Source organism: Talpa europaea, assembly GCF_964194135.1.
Source record: "Talpa europaea genome assembly, chromosome: 6".
NCBI lineage: Eukaryota > Metazoa > Chordata > Mammalia > Eulipotyphla > Talpidae > Talpa > Talpa europaea.
Window position 1 is genome coordinate 58,214,387 of NC_140072.1, and position 19,576 is coordinate 58,233,962.

Genomic DNA, 19,576 nt, shown 5'->3' on the forward strand with positions numbered 1-19,576 from the left:
TACCTCCCACAATCCTGACTGTTTAGAAGGAAAAGAATGAGGTCAGAAAATGTGAACAGGAGTGTCTTTATTACCCAGCCCTGTCTTGTTCAGCCTCTAATATTTATTTCTCCTCCGTTGGCTATTTGCAACTTGATATCAGGACTTGACCTTCTGTGGCTGCAGCTGTTTGGGAGATGAGTCAATTCAAAGGTGAAAGCGCTAAGAGAAGTTATAAAATGTTATAACAATGATAATGGTGATGGTGATCATGTGTGCGAAAGAATGTGTTTTTGTGTGGACAAAGGGGATCTAATTGTGGGGGCTGGAAGAAAGAGGGAGAATAAAGAGGGAAGAGAGAGGGAGAGTCCTTAATCACATCAATTGCCTTCACATTATTTATTAGAGAGATCTACTGTGAGGGAAGGAAGTTGGTACAATTTTTTTTTTAACATGGTGTATTTTGCAGCATCAACTTTGAGTTTGACTTCTCTGAAAAAGTTAACTTTGCAGGTTTTTAGTACACTTTGGTTTATGCTGTGGACAGAGGGTGTCTTGAACTTTTTCTTTTTTAAATTCAGGAGAGTGAGCCAAGAATTCTAAGTACTCATGTCCCTCTCCAATGACACAGTAGAGGAAAGATTTCCAAGGGTGAGAACTGAATAAATACCACTGAGAATTCAAACATCCAGGGAGGTTGCTCTGCCAAAGTAAATCACACCCTCTAGGAACATTTCCTATAATTTTCTCTTTTTTAAAATGATCTATCCTTACAAAAGCTTAGAAAGGTCAGGAGTCAGTGGCTAGTAAATTGGAATTTCTGTCCAGATCTCCTGAGGACTTACAGCCTGGTGTCAGACACTTATTGAAAATGTGAACATCTCTATTTACTCATTGTAAAAGCTAATATATTCTACATAAATCTCCCACCCCTTCTTTTTGGTAGAAATGTCCATTATCTCAGCAGTACTATGAATTGAATTAAAGATTACAGTGACTATTAAAAAAAGTCAATATAAAATTCACTGTTTATTGTGCAAGAAAAGATAGACCTTCCCATAAGCACTTCAGTTTGCAGATAACATGATTCTTTTAGTTATTGCTGAACATGAGACTAAATCTGAGACATTTTCATATATATCGAGATATAACCAGACTTCTCTGAAATCAACTGTAGTTTTCAGGGAAAAATGAAGAGAAGAATTAATGAACTCCCATCTATTTGAATTACTTACATTTGTCATTTTATTTAATCCTGTTAACCTAAGGAAGAATTAATAGATCACTTTTATGCAAGAGGAAATTGAAGCTCAGTGTGGTTGATTCACTTAACTTAGATCACAAGATAGCATTTGATTTAACTTGGGCTTCCTGATGCTAAAACTGTTGCTGTCTTTCTCCATACAATGCAGCAACTACTATCAGACAGTGCTGCCTTCACCTATGCCTTTTCACTTCCTGTGTAACCATTTAAATTCAAGCCTAATGATCCATGCTTGGACTATTGCAGTAGCCTACTAGCTTGTTACTGACACATTAGATCCATTATTCCTGAACTTTGGTAGAATGACTTTAATGTGGCTGCTCTGCAAGATGACATCTGTAGACAAATTTTACATATAAATTAAAATAATTAAAGATCTATTAATATCTAGTCAAACCATGGCTTTGCAAACCTTTGGAGAAACTTTGTATTATATGAAGTTTCTTATAATACAATATAATTTGGCATTATTACATTTATCCCAGATCAAAATTAATCATAATGGCTACAGAATCATGTCTAAACTTTTTAATCTGATTATAAGGCTGGTAAAATCGCATCCATGTTCACCTTATGGGGCACCAGCTACTTTCCTTACTCCAGCCTGAGGTGTTTCCTCATTACCCTGCAGGCTGGCCAGAGGCACTTATGGGCTGCACATGTCCCCTCTTGTTCTCAACTTAAATGCCACCTCTGGAAGTCACTTTTGGCTCTAAGGCTGGAGAAATTTCTTTCCTGAGGGGTATCCCCCATACCCCATGTATACTCATTTCATCATAGAGACTTTCATACAGGGTGTTGCTTGGGGACAACCATTTGTCTCTGCTCCTCAAGGGCCTTATTAATCAGTGATCAGCACTAACAAACACAGTGCTTGCCTCATAGAAGGTGGTTGAATTTGTAGTACAGGGGCTCAGAAATTTCTGTGTGGATTTTCAAGTCTGGTAGTACTGAATTCAAGTCTCAGCTCTACAGTTTGCCAGCTGCATATTGTTGGCAAAGTTAATAACCTCCTCTGAGCCTCAATTTCTGTTCTGTAAGAAGATCATTATTCCATCAAAATTACTGTGAATGGATTTGTGCTGCTATAATCATTTGCAGTTAATACAACACCTAACCTTCTCTTATCTTCTAAATCTTACACTGCACCCCAGGACATCAGAAGGAAACCTATTCTATTGTAATGCGTATCTCTAGTGCCCAGCTCAATGGCTCAATGGTGGGTTCTTAGTGGGGGCAAAATGGATGTTTGATGAAATAATCCTTAAGGGACGGCAACCAAGGTGAAGGGGGAAGGAAGAGGTAATACAGGGACTGTGAAGGAGAAAAGAGAAAGGAAGACAATAAATGTGGATGCTTCTTCTGAGACTACTTATGTTACAGGAGGCTCTTCTACTTTCAAGGTGTTGAACTGACTCTCTGCTCAGAGATAAACTACTTTTGGATATTTGCCTGTGATATGGTATAGGGTAAGGAAAAATGTCAGGTTTTTCTGCCCTCCCGCCATCAGGATTGATGATGGATCCTTGCGGTCCTGAATGCATGCCTGATGGCGGGCACCTGGAATAGGGTGTGGGCATAGGTAGATGGGATTCACCTGGGCTAAGACTGGGCTTTTAAGGGCGGCGTCACAGGGACACCAGCAGACGCCAAGAACGAACAGAAGCCGAAAGAGAAGCCGAGAGAGAAGCAGAGAAGCAGAAGCAGAAGCAGAGATCACTGGAAAGCCCAGATAGAGTGAGGATTTGCTGGGGGCTGGGAGGACTGACAGCCTCCCGGTCCCCCAGCACCCCTGCCTGCTGTGTGCCGGGTAAATCCCAATAAAAAACCTGCAAAAACCACTGAGGACTCTGACTCCTCCTTTACCTGGTCTGCTGGATATTAGAAAACCTGCATCATGTCCATTCCTGCCCTTTACATATGGGGAGACCTGATGCCCATGTGACTGGCCTTGTTCCCTTATTGGAAACAGCTGGGCAGACAACAGCCCTGGGCTGGAGCTCAGGGAGATTTCACAACCTCCATGACTGTACTTCAGATGACTTTCAAACTGTGTTTATATGCATTTATATGTGCTTCTCTGGCTCTCTTCTGATTGCAAGGAAGCCATCTTGGAAAACAAGCTCAGAGTAAGGCTAAACGACCTAGCATTTTGTTCTTGCTTATAGTAATAGAATGCCTCCTGATGCCAGATCTGGGAGAAGCCAAGGAGTTGAAAACAAGAAGACACCCAATCCCAGAGGACATGAACGGGTAAGGTGTTTAAGTTGAGGTGAAAATAATTGGGGAAGGTTTAGATTGGCTGAATATTGATTGAATTCAATGGAGAAAAGACATAGGTAGAATTTATATATATTCTCTTCTCTATCCTCTCTACCTAAGAAGTAACAATACTGTCACAGCCAGATCTATGTTTCTATATTCCTGGTTGGAAAAGGACAGTTGAAAGCACATAATGATTGTAATTATCCATTTCCCTTATGCTTGCAAGGCACAGATGGGTTTCTGAAAGTGTGGAGAGCTGCCTTCAAAATGTTCCAAGAACCCAGAGGACACAGAAACATCAATTCCAAAGAGTACCTGCATCCCTATGTTTATAGCAGCACTGTTTACAATAGCTAAGCTTTGGAAACAACCCAAATGCCCAAAAATAGATGACTGGATCAAGAAGATGTGGTACATATATACCATGGAATATTACTCAGCATTCAAAAAAGATAAACACATGCAATTTGCAGCAACATGGATGGAGCTGGAAGGGATCATGCTCAGCGAAATAAGCCAGAAAGAAAAAGAAAAATACCGGCTGGTCTCACTCATAGCAGGAATCTAGAAAACTTAAATAAGGGACCAGGAAAATGAATAACTATAAGAAAGTGAAAATCAAAATCAACAAAAAACTATGAACCAGAGACACTCTATGGGGGGTGGGGGGCAGGGAGGGGAGGGATTGGGGTCAAAATAAGGGGGTTGCAATTGTATGGGGAATATAAAAATAAAATTTATTAAAAAAAATCCCAAAAATTTTAATGGAAAAAAAAAATGTTCCAAGAAGGAGAAATGATACTGGGTGAAAAAAATAGGGAATTAGATCATATCACTGTTTCTCAGCCCTGGTTGTGAGGGTCCATTAGAGTGTCTGAGGGACTGCAGTATCCAGAGAAAAATTAAATAGAAGTTTTGGGGTGGGTCCCTGACATCAATGCTTTAAAGTCTTTCAGGTGATAGATCACAATGATCATTGTTTGAAAATCACTGGATTCCATGGACTTTGCTCCCTAATACTCATTTACATTTCTGCATTTTAAATTAGTAATCTAGGAGCATAATTGTCTGCAGCTGGGAAGTGTTTCTGTATAGTTGGTTGGAACTTGATATTTAGAGTTCAGCTAAAGTAGTTATTCCCCAGTGGTGTTAACAGATATTATATGGAGAAATACAGGAAAGCAATGGCTTAGAAGTAATTTATGTATAGAAATGTTGACTTTGAATTCTAAAGTTTCAGAGTTAGAGAGACTTGGAGGTCAACAAATTCATTTTATCTCACTGGTTCTCAATGTGTGGTCCTCAGAGCAGCAACAGCAGTAGCAGCATCACCTGGGAAATTGTTGGAAATGCTAACTGTCAGTTTCCATCTGAGAACAACTGATCAGAAACTCTTAAGAGTGGGGTTCAGCAATCTGTGTTTTAACAAATCTAGGTGATTCTGTGCTCAAGTTTGAAAAGCACCCATCTACTACAGAAACCCTGTAGTAGTGGTATAACCTGTTTTATATCTTTTGGTAACAGGGAACTCAATCTCTGGGGCAACATATTCTGTTAATGAAACTCTTGTCCTTCCATTCTTTAAGATTAAATCTGCTTCACTATAACTTCTACCTGTGGCTCTAATACTGTCCCTTGGAATGACTGAAAATAAATCCTAGTCAAATTCCACACTTCAAAGAAATTGAAAAATTCTCAAAAAATGGTCGGGGAACACAAGTTCCAATTTCCATACTTCCTTGAGATAATATTAGTTCTAGGACTTCTGGTTTAATGCAAAATATGGCTAATTGCCCTTGAAGATAACTTCCTTAAATTTGCAATAAAATCCACAAGAAAATACAGAAAAAGTGCTAACTTACATTACCACACAAAAGTAAGAATGAAGTAGTTGAACTAATAGAAGAAAACTTCCAAAAATATATGTTTCCTTGGAGTAAGATTGTTTAAAGTTTGGCACCAAAGGCAGACATTATAAAGATTTATAGATTTCACTGTAAAATTATTGATGGCTTCCATATGTTTTTAAAAAGTTAAAGGCAAATGACAAACTAGGAAAAACTTTGGGGAGATACATATATTTTTAAAATCTTTTATATGTATATTTTATAAGGTAAGCACCATATATTGAAGGTATAGTACAGGAAGTGATACACACTAGGTTCTCAAACATTTGATAATAAATGAATGAAGATGAGTTAAGCAAATGACAATATAAAAACTAATGTTAAAATAGCCAATAGAAAAATGAGCCAAGGGTATGTATATGCAATTGACAAAGAGAAAATAAACACTTAAAATGTTATTCTATCTTAATGAAAAATGAAAGTTAATTAGCACCTATGAAATAGCTAAATTTAATGTTGGTGAGCATCTAGGAAGATGGACTTTTCATAGAAACAGATGGGAAGATTAATCCACACAATGTTTCAGGAAGGCAACTGGAAATATGTACTAAAATTTAAAAATTTTGCATGCCAGTAGATAGCTATATACATATCCTAAGGAAACATTCATAAATATGTATAATGATTTGACAACAGGGATACTGATTACAGCTTCATTTATAAAAAGTAACACTTGGAAATATCTCAAAAGAGAAGATAGGTAGATATATTATGTTACAGATAGACAATAGAATAAGACATGACCCTTAAAATATTGTAAAAAGATAGAGGCATGGAAAGATTATTCCTTGAATATGGCTGAGTGATAAAATATTGATTACAAAATGGCAAGTAAAATGGCTCTCATGGTCCCTTTAATTCTTTTTTTTTTCCAGATTGAATATTCTCAATTCCTTTGACCATTTTCACTTGAAAAGTGAGCATGTTTTCTGAATTCAAAGGAAGACTTGGGGCCACCCTGAAAAATGCTTGGGGAATACAAATTCCAATTTCCATACTTCCTTGCTTAATTTCCATGAACACACTCTGCTTTGTAATGTTACCTTAAAACATGGGTCTGGTAATCCCCTACTGGGATACCATGGGGACAGTGCACACTATTCCCAAGGTGATAGATACCACTAGGTAGAGAGGGTAAGAAAGGCATTCCAAGCAAAACCACAGAGACAAAAGAGGTTCTGGCATGTTCTGGGAAGGGGGAGTAATTCTACTCCACCAGAACCTAAATGGTATGACGAGGGAACCTGGCGTGGGTAATAGATGAAATGGAAAGGTAGTAAATTTTTCTTTCTAAATAAGCTAAGGATTGGAGCTTTTTTCTAGTCATGCCAAGTCTGAAGCTTTAAAAAGGCACACTGAGATCCATGTTTTGACTATATTCTGGCAGGAGGGGGATGGTTTGAACAAAGGATACCATATGCTTAGTGAACTTTTAAAATTTTAGGATCAGATGTGTGGCTGCTTTGCTATTTAACTGGTTTCTTCTGGTACTTTCTCTTTTATTTTGGCTTAGGGTTTTCTTGGTGGGCTCCAAGGAACAAGAAGAATGTGAGCCCACCCCAGGCAGAGATAGAGAGTAGGGGCAGACAGAGAGCATGCATGTCTCCTGCTATTGTCCCATTCATGTTTTCCCTGATGTGGGACTTGGGCAGCACTGAGGAGGTGGGCACCAATCCCAGGGAAGGGTGTGGCTCTGGGCTCAGGCCTTCCCCAACCCTCTCCTCTGTGGTGGGGGTTGTAGGCACTCAGCGCTTTCAGCAGCCTCGTGGGCTCTGTTGGTGGGCCTGTGTGCATCTGTAGGGCTATGGTGTTTTGCTGGGGGAGCAGGGGAGAGAAATGGAGCAGGCCGAATTTGAGAAGGAATTGCTAGGTTTCTGGGAAGTCAGCATGTGCTTAAAACAATTTAAATTGTAACTGAGAATGTAATTAGGTGATTTTTGTTTTTGTTTTAATGGAAGACTTCAGAACCTGTGACTATTGTTCATGAGCACATGCCTGGATGTAGTAATATTTTGAGTTTATGGAAAATGTGGTCAGCTTCATAAATCAGCACTGAGCAGTTTGCACAGAGTCATCCTTGTGCAAGTAGCACAGATCTGTAGAGTCTTCTAAGGTTATGCAAAACAGAGCAGAATGAGCATGTAGGCAAAGTTCAAATATAGTCTTCCCTTCCCCTGAAATTCTTTCCTGAGTGGCCATGAGGCAGCTCTGAATTCCCATTCCTACCCAGCCCATGACCTCGTTTAACTCTGTGTAGACAGAAAAAAATTGAGGTCAATGCTATGACTACAAAAACACAATTTTCTGTATCTATTTCTCCAGAGTATCTTAAAATTTTAGCAGGATTTCTATAAAGAAAACCCATATAAATTTTAAAAGCAGGCTGGACAATCACAATTTGTGATGGTTCTGAGAATATGGTCAAATATATTCTAATTTTTAGATCTCATGCATCTCAAATCTATTATTTTTGGGGACTGGAGGATGACAGTTCAAGGTGGGATTATGTTTCTCAAAAACATATGGAACATCTTCAAATGTTAATAAAACTTTTAACTTAGAATTAGTAAATAAAACTCTGCAATTTTGTTGTGATTCATTAAAGGGAATTCCACCAATTTCATTCCACTGTTACTGGGCATAGACAATTCCAGTATTTGGTTCTTACATCTTAAAAGAAGTAATATTTCCTTCTATCCGCTTTTCTTCTTACATCCCTCCCACTTCTCAAATTGGCCCCTGTTTAAGAGTTTGTTTCTGCCAAAGTGTTCATCAGAGTTGGAATGCTAATACATTTTAGTAGAGATGTTTTTCAGTTGTTCTGAAAACAAAACAAAACAAAACAGAAAACCAACAGAACAAAGCCTTGTGCACTGTCACAAAACAGAACCAGCATGTTGTCACAAAAATATAGTATTGCTGACCCTCAGTTTTAGGTATCTTCTTTTTTTTTTTTTTATCATCTCTTAGAGGAGTCTCATGCAAAAAAAAATTCTTAATTTTCCACAGAAACCAGATGTATAACTTATAAGGCCAAATATTTACCAAGTACAAAGTTTATGGCTTTTGCCAATTTCTGTTGATGGGAGAGCCTATACTTTGGAATTTGCTATAGCAAAGTGTTTTTGTTGACTTTCACAGACAGAATACAAATTCCATGTCATGGGGGACAATCAACCAAGCATTTATTTGATGTCATACTTGCCGGCTGTCCTTGCCACAATCTGGAGCAGAAAGAGCTAACTGGATAGTGGCTTGACCTGAAAGCTATGAAACTTTGAAACTTTCAATCAAATCCCTTCAGTCACAAACCACCCACTGTTACCAGGTGCAAATGGAGAGAGGCTCTGTCCTCATGTTTGTCTTAATAGCTGTGCCATGTTGAAGAGTGGGTAAGGTTAAACATGTGAGTGTATTTGATAAACATCAACTGCAGTATGTCTTGAATTTTTGTATCAACCCTCCACAGACAGTAGAAAAGCACACAGCAAATAATAACAAAATAATACAGTTTTCCACTGATTGAGCATTATTGTGTTCAACATTGAGCTAAATACTTTATAAACATTACCTTCTCAAAGCAGTCACACCATGAAATAGATTATCAACTACTTTATAATCATGAAGTTCAGAGAGGTTAAGTGACTTGCCTGGAGTTTTTCAGCTAGTAAGGAAGTGAGATTCTAACCCAGTCTTAGCCTGCTTTGAAAGGAGCTCTAAATTAGACATGTTTATTCAGCTTTTGGGTTAATTTGCCTGATTCCTAGAGAAGCAGGTAGAAGATGCAGGTTACTGGTAGTTGAGAGAGAATCTGGTCTCAAAGTTTTGCTCCATAAAATTTAAAGAAGAGAGACCAGCTCTTAGAAGACCACATAGTAATGATGTGATTTCAGAGGAAGTGAGGTAGTTTCCAGTATTGTTACTATTCAAACAAAAACAGGCTATTCAGCTTCTATTTCCTCTGTTTCCTCATTTACAAAATGAAGACAGGAGCTAGGTGGTTTCTAAGGTCTCTGTTGCTCCCCCTTTTCTAATTCCTCTAAGTTGGAGCCACTCCATGCTTGGCTCTGAGAGTTTCAGGGCAAATCTTCACCAGGATAGAAGATCCTCCTATAGCCCTGGGCCAGCTGGGCCCATCACTTGCTGGGAGATGGTGAGAGTATTTTGTGTCCCTGTCTCCTGGCCCTGGCTTGTGGTACCACTGTCCTATTGGTCACCAGTGGCCAGTGTGACTGAGAAATGACGCCTTTCTCCTGGTACTGCCCAAAGTAAAACCCTACTTTATTCACTTGTTCTACCTTTAAATCAAGAGGCTCAGGTCCTAGGAAGTTAAATTAAACTTATTTCTGTTAAAATCCTTTTCAGAAAAGCAAGTCAAAACCCAAGGTGTTGTAGTAACTGGAATTTTGAAAACTGGCATCTGATTTGCACAATAAGAAATAATAGCTGGATTTGTGTATCTGGAATTATTCTAACTCTACAACAACACAGAAAGAGCAAAAAGGAAAGTGTGTGTTATACTACTGATGAATCCTACCGTGTCTCCTGGCTGTGGACGCATCACAGACACACGATCATATCCTTTCCTTAGTAGGACCCACAAGGCATCGAGTTTTCCCTGAAATAAAACAAATGTACCAAGATTACATATGAAACCAACCAGTGGCCAGCCCAGACAGCTAAAACTTTCTATGCTTCTTCAATCATGTGAACAGCCCAGTAGTGGCAATGTTGCTGTGATAGGGCAAGTGGCTCTCCAAGTCCCCATGTTCAGGAATGTAGGAGAAGAGGCACCTCACAGGGGATGCTGAGGTTAATGCAGGATATACCGAGAGTTCCATACAGCCCCACATAAACAAGAACAGGGAAGTTCATTCACACTCTTGGCTTTGCCCATACCACATTTCTGGACATATCTTCAGAACACAGTTGATCTTTTCAACTTTCGCTGTTTCTTTCTTCCTATTTGCTCAGAGTTCATAAATGAAAACAATGATGACAAACCAGGAACGTTCGTAAATAGAAGTGTTTACAGGATAAGACCGAAAAGAGGTCCATGGGCTGCAGATCCCTGGCTCTCCCATACAGTCACTCAGCAGCTGTGACTTACTCAGGAACCCCAAATGGACAAATGACCAAACGTCACAGGTTATTAAAACTCATAACTCTTTGGAGTTGCTGGTAATTGGTTGAATCTGAGCTATGAGAAAGTCTATGTCTCTGGCCATTCTAGCTCCCTGAGCATGCTGAATGGAAGCTGTTTTCTTACACTGAAGACACTAAAATAAAAGAAAGTTTATTTAAATTGGCTTTTAATATTAGCCCCCATTAGTGACTCTGTTAACAGGCAGAAGAAAACATTATTTTGCCTTATTTCTCTTCATTGTCTTGTGGTAGGCAAAAATATCCCCTCCATCTCTAAACAATGATATACTAGTCTCTGGAACCTATGAATATGTTGCTTTCCATGGCAAAAAGGACTTTGCAGATGTGAAGTTAAGGCTCTCTCGTGGAGGGCTTACCCTGGGTTATCTGGGTATGTCACTCTAATTACATGGATCCTTACTGCAGGAAAGCAGTGTGTGTGGGGGGTCAGGTTAGGGAAGATTTGCTGATAGAATCAGAGAGCTTCGAAGGAGGACTCAGACTGCTGTTACTGGCTTTAGAAGTGGGAGGGATTCACAACCCAGTGAGTGTGGGCAGCCTCTTGAATGTAGAAAAGATGAGGAGACAGAGTTTCTCTTCGAGCCTCCAAAAGGAACATAGCCCCGAGGGTACGTTGATATTGGGTTGCTGAGACCCCTTTTGGACTTCTGAAACTATAGGATAATAAATTTGTGTTGTTACAAGCCACCAAGTTTTTGTAAATTGATATAACAGCAATAAGAAGCAAATACACTCCCAGACTTGTTCTGTTTGTTTATCAGCTCTCTCTGCCAGCTGGCATGCCAGTTCTGTGAAAGTAGAGGTGTCATTGGTCATTGGTTTTATTAACTGTTGTATGACAGCCCTTAGGATGCCTCTGGTGCTCAGTAAATATTTGTTGGATGAATGGATACATTCAGCACTACTAAATGCTGGGCTCAGTGCTTTTTCATGTGTCTTCTCATTTCAACCTTCCAGTGATCCCAAAACATGGAAATGGAGAGTCCGAGAGGTCAACTAAGGTGCCCAAAGGTATTCAGCTTGTACACTGGAGAGGTGTGATTGGAACCCATGTCTGTCTGATTATAAAGCTCATATGTTTTCAATTATACCAACTGCAGAGAATTCCTCAGGCAGATCTTTTGGCTGGAGAACTTTAATTAGATCCTTTCTGTGGATCTCTATCCGTCAAGTCCTCATGAAACAGTTTTGTATGTTAGGATCAGAATTGTTAGAAAATAGAATAGAAAAAAATATTAGAATAAGTATTGTTTTGTGAAAGATTTGTTTCAGATAAATATGTATGGGTGTGTGTATGAGTGTGTGCGCACATGCACAGATGCACACTCAGACAAATAGTGGGTCAAATGTATTTCTTAGTGGAGTCTCAGCCAGGCATGTTGGAGAACACTGATTTAGAAGAGGTCTTTGAAGGACAGTGCTGGAAAGGCTGGGGATGACTAGAGAGTTCAAGTTCCTTCACATAAAGTTTTAATAGTGGCAATGCTAATTTAAGATATCATCTCGCATGAAATACTATACAGCCACGAGGAAAGAGGAAATCCTGTCACTGACAACAACATGGATGGACTTGAGAACATTATGCTAACTAAGATAGGTCAGAAAAAGAAAGGCACATTTTGTATGATATCTTGAATGTGCAATCTAAAAAGGATCTTTGGTGGTGGGCATGGAGGGGTATCATATGTGAAGAGGAGTGAAACTCTACTGCTAACACAGAGTGTTGTAAACTAATGTTACCACAATCAATCTATCAATAAAAATCAGATAAATAAAAAGGGGAACTCATTGAAAAAAATCTCAAAGACTTCATGTTCTGAACTAATTTTCTGGCAGGTTATATTCAGATACCAAAAAAAAAAAAAACCCAACCAAACATTCTTGAACTTTTATCAATTGTTGCTTGAGTTCTTGTGGGTTAAACTTTGTCTTGCTAAGTGTAGCATTTCTCATCTCTTGTCAAAGTATTTAGGAAAGCCTCTAAAAATATTTTTAAATGACTTGAGAATGCTGGATAGAACTGCTGCTGTGTTCAGCACAGTTTTCTGCATTAAATTGTTTCCATCATCAGTTAAATGTTTTCCTTTAAGGTTCTTTCAGACAAACATTTATATTTCAGGAAATAACCAGGTGGATTTCCTGGATGGATGCCCTTTCTCTTTCTCTCCCTTTTCTTTTCCTTTTTTGGGGGATATTCCCAGTATTTGGTTTTGTAAATCAGCATACCCATGCTATGTGCGAATCACTCAGCTCCTTGACAAGTGAGGAACAATGACAGAAAGAAAGAAAATTTGAAACTGAAAGAAAATTTGGCTGTTGAAGAAGTACATTAATTTACTCAGAAGAAATTTAAAGCTATACACAAGCAAAAGAGCAGAAGTCAGCTAGATGCAGAATCCCAGGGGAATGGTCATTAAGCTCTGTTTCTTTAGGGCAACAGATCACAGTGTAACATTTAAACACAAAATGACTGCGTTCAGACTGTCTGTCTATCCCTCACCAGCTCTGCAGACTTGGGCAGCTGTTTCATACTCCATAGACTTGTTATAGGGCTCAAAATTAAATATTGGAGTCAGGTACTTGCCTCATAGTATATATTCATTACATGTTATCTGAGATCATGGTAAAGTCATTAAAATGATAATTTGGGAAGCCCTGTAGAAAGATGGAAAAGGATGTAATGCAGAGTATAAGAATCTAGTTATATGAATTTTACTAGCATGAATCTACTCATCTTCTATTCTGCTTCCCTTCAACCCATTTCCCCTTTCCCTCAAGCCACACTTCTTATTCCCCTTCAACATGCTGTGGTCTGACTTCTGTGGCGGTGTTCAGTGGCTTCACCAAAGTTGCGTTCCCAAAGGTCACCCAAGACATCTTCATCACAAGTGCCAAATACCTTGACCTCTTTCCTGCAACTTCTGCAAACTGCTGTGCTGGGATTCTTTCTTTGCACATACTCCTCTGGCCTCAGTGTCCTTAGCCTCGCCTACTCCTTCTCACCTCTCTGAGTAGTTCCCTTCAGTCTATTTGGCTTCTCCTTCTGCACTTGACACTGAAATGTTCCTCTGGGCCCACTTCTATTCTCATCCCTCAGATGACTGCTCACCCTTATTCTCAGCTACTCTCACAGGTCCAATTTCCACCTATCTGCTGATGGCTCACCATTTCTTCTTCCACTTAAGACTTCTCTTGAGCTTTGGATCAGGCCTCCAGTTACTTATCAAATCTTAGATATAATGTTTGAAAACCAGATATCACAAATTGAACTTTCTCCAGACAGGTTCTTTCTTTTGCACTCCTGTCTTGCTTTGTGGCACCACCAACATCCAGGAGGGCCACATCCAGAATGGACACCATAACTCATTTTCTCTACCTTCACACTTCTTATACCCAACTCTGACCACATCTTGTGGATGTTCTCTGTGACAGCTCTCCTGTCTCATTTTTCCTGTCCATCCCTGCCCCACCATCTCCATGGCCACTGCCTTGGCCCAGATCCTCATCATTTGTCATTCATCTTGTGAGCAGTTTCCTGATTGGTCTTTTACCTCCAGGCTCCCTATCTTCTCTCCTACATGATTAATAATGGATTTCAAATATTCTGATTACTAAAGAGTGTGTGTGTGTGTGTGTGTGTGTGTGTGTGCGTGTGTGACAACAGGGGTTAGGGGAAAGGAAAGGGCTAGGGCACCAGTACTAGTGTTTGGTGGAGGGTGAGCAAAGCATGTGCACATATGAAGGGGTGTACTTGTACTCCCAAAACTATGTCATTATGTAAATGACTGGCAAATTTGAAAACAGCTTTCATGATGGTTTGAATGGATGCACTGCAGTTTGTAAAATCAATTAAAAAATCTTACTAGCATTGTGAATTTGGTAAGTTATCTAACCTCTCTTGGTTTTTACACTTGTAAAATGGGAGTTGTAGAAGTTTCTACTTTACAGGGTTGTTGTGGGAAGTAAAGGAGTGCATGGAAAGCCCAAGGGAGCTGCTATCACTGGGATTTTCTGCTGAAGTGAGACCAGCTAGTTCCAGTTGTACTCTCAGTGTTCTGAGTTCTGACTGTTCCACAGGTAAACTCAAAGTTCTGACCCTGTGGCACAGAAAACATTCTGAGTAATCTACATATTTTATACCTCACTCTACTACATGGATACCTTTTTAAGGGAGAACTGAAGTAGACTTTAAATTTAGTGTTTAGAAAACTTAAATAAGGGACCAGGTAAATGAATAACTATAAGAAAGTGAAAATCAAAATCAACAAAAAACTATGAACCAGAGACACTCTATGGGGAGTGGGGGGCGGGGAGGGGAGGGATTGGGGTCAAAATAAGGGGGTTGCAATTGTATGGGGAATATAAAAATAAAATTTATATAAAAACAAAATAAAATTAGTGTTTATTACTATGAAGACAAAAAAAAAATGAACTCTTTAAAGTCAAAGGGAAGTATGTAAGAAAGGCTCTTGGAGTCTTGGTTTTCTGAATGTTGGCAGAAGCCTGTCATTTCAAGACAGACGCTAAAGTGTTATTAATAACATTCCTTTGGGGTCAGAAGAGGCTCAGGGGATTCTTCTAACCCATCCGTGGGCTTTATCTAAAGTCTGAGGAGAAGGCTTTGCATTGACGTCACTATTTATTTCTGATTTAAGTATTTCTCATACAGACCTCGCTGGGGGATGCGCTTTAAGACATAGGTTCTCATGCCCTAGAAGAAATGCCTAACTGCTTCTGTGAAGCTAAAACAAAGATTTACCCACCAACCTGGGAGCTTTCTGCTACAGTGTACAATTAGCTATCGAGTAACACAGGCTTTAACTGAGGGGGTCCACTTCTATGCTGATTTTTTTTTTTTTATTTGCAGATTCTGTATTCACTGATTCAGTCAACTCAGATGTGGGTTGGTAGAATCTGCCCATGCAGAACAGAGCCTTTGGATACGGAGGGTCGAATATAAGGGACTTGAGCATCCTCAGATTTTGGTATGGGGTGGTGCTTACTGAAACAATCCTGTCTGCCACCCTCTCAACCCCTGTTACTAAAGGATGACTATAATTAAATTTATTTGGGAGCCAAGTTATAGGCTGATTTTTTTTTTTTTTAATGTAAAGGGTGTTGGTGCCCCAACATTTACACTATTCAAAGGTCAGCTACTAACTGGAATTTAAAAATAGTTTTCTTTCATACCAAGATCACACATTTTGACTCAAAAATGAGAAATTTAGCAATTCCAGGCCCCCAAACTGTGCCTGTGTTCAGACAATAACTTCTAATCCACAAAGGCAGGCAAACTGGAAGTTCTATGTAAACTCTAGCTTTTGTTTCTTCCTAAGCATTAAGACTGCTGGGAATGTTTATTTGGCCATCATTCAAAGCCCCCTGGTGTGTGGGGTTTGTGGATGGGTTTTCTTTCTTTTTTTCTTTGACCAGGCAGCAGCTGTGCCTTCTTTTCTGGTGTGTCTGCTTTAGAGAATTGGAAGTTAATCAGAGGTTGAGGATGGTGAAGGTAGTTCAACTTATAGGGTTATTAGAGATGAACACTTGGATTTTTATATGTTAAAATATATGGTAAGTAATGTGATTTATGTTTCCCTGCAAATAAAATACATTAACACATAAAGTTAAAAACTCACCCTGCCCCCATGTTAATTTTTGTCTAGCTCTTTTTCTCTCTTAATCATTGTTTTAAAAAAGTTTGGAGCCATTCTACAAAGCAGTCAGAGACGGACAAAAAAAATCTGTTTGACATCAGCAGGCGGTCTACAGCACTTGAAGTTTTGGTGTGTCTTGCTGGGCTACCTACAGCTTCGTATAGCAGAGTTTCATGACTGAATGCTATTGATTACAAGGTCAAGGTCCTTAAGGCCAGAGTTGGCAGACTGGCCTGACAGAAAATGCATAGAAGACCATCCCTCCCAGGTCCTGCAAGTAGTACAGGCAAACCCTTCATGGTCTGAACATCTTGCCAAAAACAGCCAGACTGCCCAGCCAGCCAGGGTCCGGCTTTTGTCCTTTGGCTGTCATCTCTGTCATTTCCAGTCATGTGGAAGAGCTACTGGAAAGGGAGAAAAATGATTCCTCTGAAGGGCGGCAAGCCTCCCAACCAACCTGAAATAGTTCTGGTTTTAATCTATCTGGTGGCCATACATCTGAGTATTACTTAATATGTCTGAAATGGTCAATCCCGCCTTCATGAGAAGCATGGGGTGCTGTAAATCTCAGGGGGTGAAAACCGAGCAAAGGAAAATTCAGGCCAAATATTGGAAAATTTCCTGATCATGAGCCTGGAATGAGAAAAGGGTGAAGTGTGGTTGGTGTGGTCAGTGCCTTAAATTAGACTGGGAAGACGGTGGAGAGAAGTCCATTGTGGACATCTCATGATGAGTTTCCATTGGGTTTGCTTAGCAAATGTGCTCATCTGCTTCTGTTTCTTAAATTTATTTCATAAAATGCAAGAAAAAAAAAGTGAGTCAAATGCAATACATTTAAAATGTACATGATTTTGACCACTTTTACTGGGGAAACAGGAGTCTTCCCAGGACATCCTGCAAGTTTTGCCCTCGGCAGAGAGTGGGAGCAGAAAGTGGCCTGCTGTCCATTCTCTGCCTTCTTTGCTCTGTGCTGTGGAAGCCCAATTTCCACAGATGACACCATCTGACTTCCCTTTGGTTTGACCAATAGGTGGCACCAGAAGGAGATGAGAGGGTCAGATGAGGCAGAGGTTGAGGTTTTTATTCTTTCTGCTCCTTCCTGCTACCCTTGCCCCCAACAGTGGCTGCCTTCATAGAATTGTCTGCAAATATTTTCTGTAAAGGACCAAAGAGTAATATTTTATGATTTGGAGGTCAAGAAGCAAACTCAAGGATATTATGCAGGCACTTATATAAATATTTAAAAATATAGAAAACCATTCTTAGCTTGTGGGTCAGATAAAACAAGTGGCAGGACAGATTTATAGATTGCTAATCCCTTCTCTGTGACCACAGCTCCTAAGGGGTCACTTCTCCCCAGGTCTGCATCTCTCACTGGCTCCAGTCCTCATCTGCCTACTTGCCTTTTAGGCCTGGGTAGAGGAGGGTACAGGTAACAGCTTTAACTTGCAAGTTCTGTGTGCCTCATCAAACCTGTGGGTTCTTTAACTCTGCCTGCACCTATGTTAGTTCAACCCTTTTGAATGTGCTTTCTGTTTCCTGCCAGGACCATGACAAATCAGTGAGAGGGTTCAGGAAAGGGAAATAGAGTTTACAGTTACATAAACCACATGAGGTTAAGTGCTTTGTCCAAAGCCGAGCGAATGCCCTGTGGCACTGTGGCTAGAATAGGGCTCATCATGGAGCAGACCTCATGTTAAAACAGTTTGAAACTGAAGTTTTGGGAGCAAGTCTGCCATTCTGGACACCGAGTACTTTATGACTTATCAATTCCTTTCTGTGCTTCTGTTTTCAAACCTCCATTTTCCTGCCTTTTCCTCATCTGTCTCACCCAGATACACATAAAATGACCTCTGTTTCCGTTTCCTTGGACAGAGATTACCAAAGGGATCCACGTGGGTCACAGGAGATGGTCTAGCTGGTCTGAGGCTCTGGGTGTGGTTTCATAATTACATCTTATGCTCACTCACTAGAGATGGTGGAGTCCCCTCTGTGCCAGGTACCATGCTGTTTACTAGCCATTCAAACATAATTCAAGCATAATTGGTACCTCTAGAGGCTCAATTCTGGTGGAGAGAAGACTCATAAACATGAGCAATTACTCCAGTGGGTGATATGTACATCTCCTATCTGGCAGAGCGAGCTGAGTCAGCATTGGAACGAGTGGCTCTGCCAGTGAGAGGAACAGTCACACTGTCTCATGTCTGCACAAGGAAGTCCTGCTGAGGTGCCTAGAGAGTCTACTGGCTTCTGAGTCTTTTCCATCTGCGTTTTTCAGCGAATGCTTGACACTCAGATTCCCAACCACTTACTATTAATTTAGCAGTTGTGTTTGTGGTAAAATGGGTCCCATGTAAAACCTAACATGGGTCCCCTTGCTGAGACTCCTGACAAATCGCCAAGATGTGATTATAGCCTCTTTAACATGTACCACAGTTCTTGGACTTAGGGAACTGGAAAAGACTGGTTAGAACTTTCTGTGACAACTTCTTAACTGGACTTGTTAAAACCCAGATTGCTGGGCCCTACCCCAAGGGTTGCTCAGTCAGTTGATCTGGAATGGAGCCTCAAAAATGTAAATTTTCACTTTGGAGCACTGGTGGTTTAATCCAATAATTAGGCTGAAGAGCAGGAGCTATGGAGGGAGTGATAATGGGGGCAAAGAGGAGCAATGCTTATGGAGTTTGGATGTGAAATCTGAAAAGGGAAGCATTGGAGAAAAAGTTTCCCATGATGGGGAAAGAGGGTGCACTGTGAAGTCAGAATGCCTTTGAAAGCCTTTTGTGAAACTCTGAGTCATTAAGGTTGAGATGTCAGACCTAGGGGTCTGTGTTTTTAAAACTTTCTCAGGTGGTTCTGACACTCAGCCTGGTTTGAACACCTCCGTAAACTCAGTGTCTGGCAGTGCCTGGCAAAGAGTAGGGGAATAGCATATACTCATTGAATTGATCCTAATTCCAAGTGGGCATTGGGAATGTTTTTAGATTTGTAAACCTAGCTGTTCATTTCTTTATTTATTTCACAAACTAGTCCTCAATCACCAGTTAATAAACCAATAGCACGCTCTCAAGCAGAAAGTAGATTCTTCAAGCAAAATAAAGTACTGTCAACATCCAAGATTATAGAAATGAAAACCTTGCTGTAACCAAAGATGTTGTATTACTCACAAGGTGCAGATTCCTAAAAAAGACATTATAAGAAAATCCCCTTTCTTCTTCATCTCTGAGATTCTATTTGGCTCCTTCCTGTCTGCACATGCAGGCACGCCACTGCATGCTCAGCATTAGAAAATAATTAGAAGCAAACAGCTGTTAGTCAAGCAAGTTACATTTTGCCCACAT

At 40.0% G+C, this 19,576-nt stretch overlaps 1 protein-coding gene across 1 annotated transcript in view; it reads right to left on the reverse strand.

Annotated features, from left to right (window-relative positions):
* ANTXR1 (ANTXR cell adhesion molecule 1) overlaps positions 1-19,576 on the reverse strand; it is a gene marked incomplete at its 3' end in the record, with an annotated part of 210,237 nt that overhangs the window by 40,184 nt on the left and 150,477 nt on the right. The window contains exon 17 of the mRNA XM_084234447.1: positions 9,953-10,033. Within this exon, the coding sequence (XP_084090573.1) occupies positions 9,953-10,033 (81 nt within the window). The remainder of the gene's footprint in view (positions 1-9,952; positions 10,034-19,576) is intronic.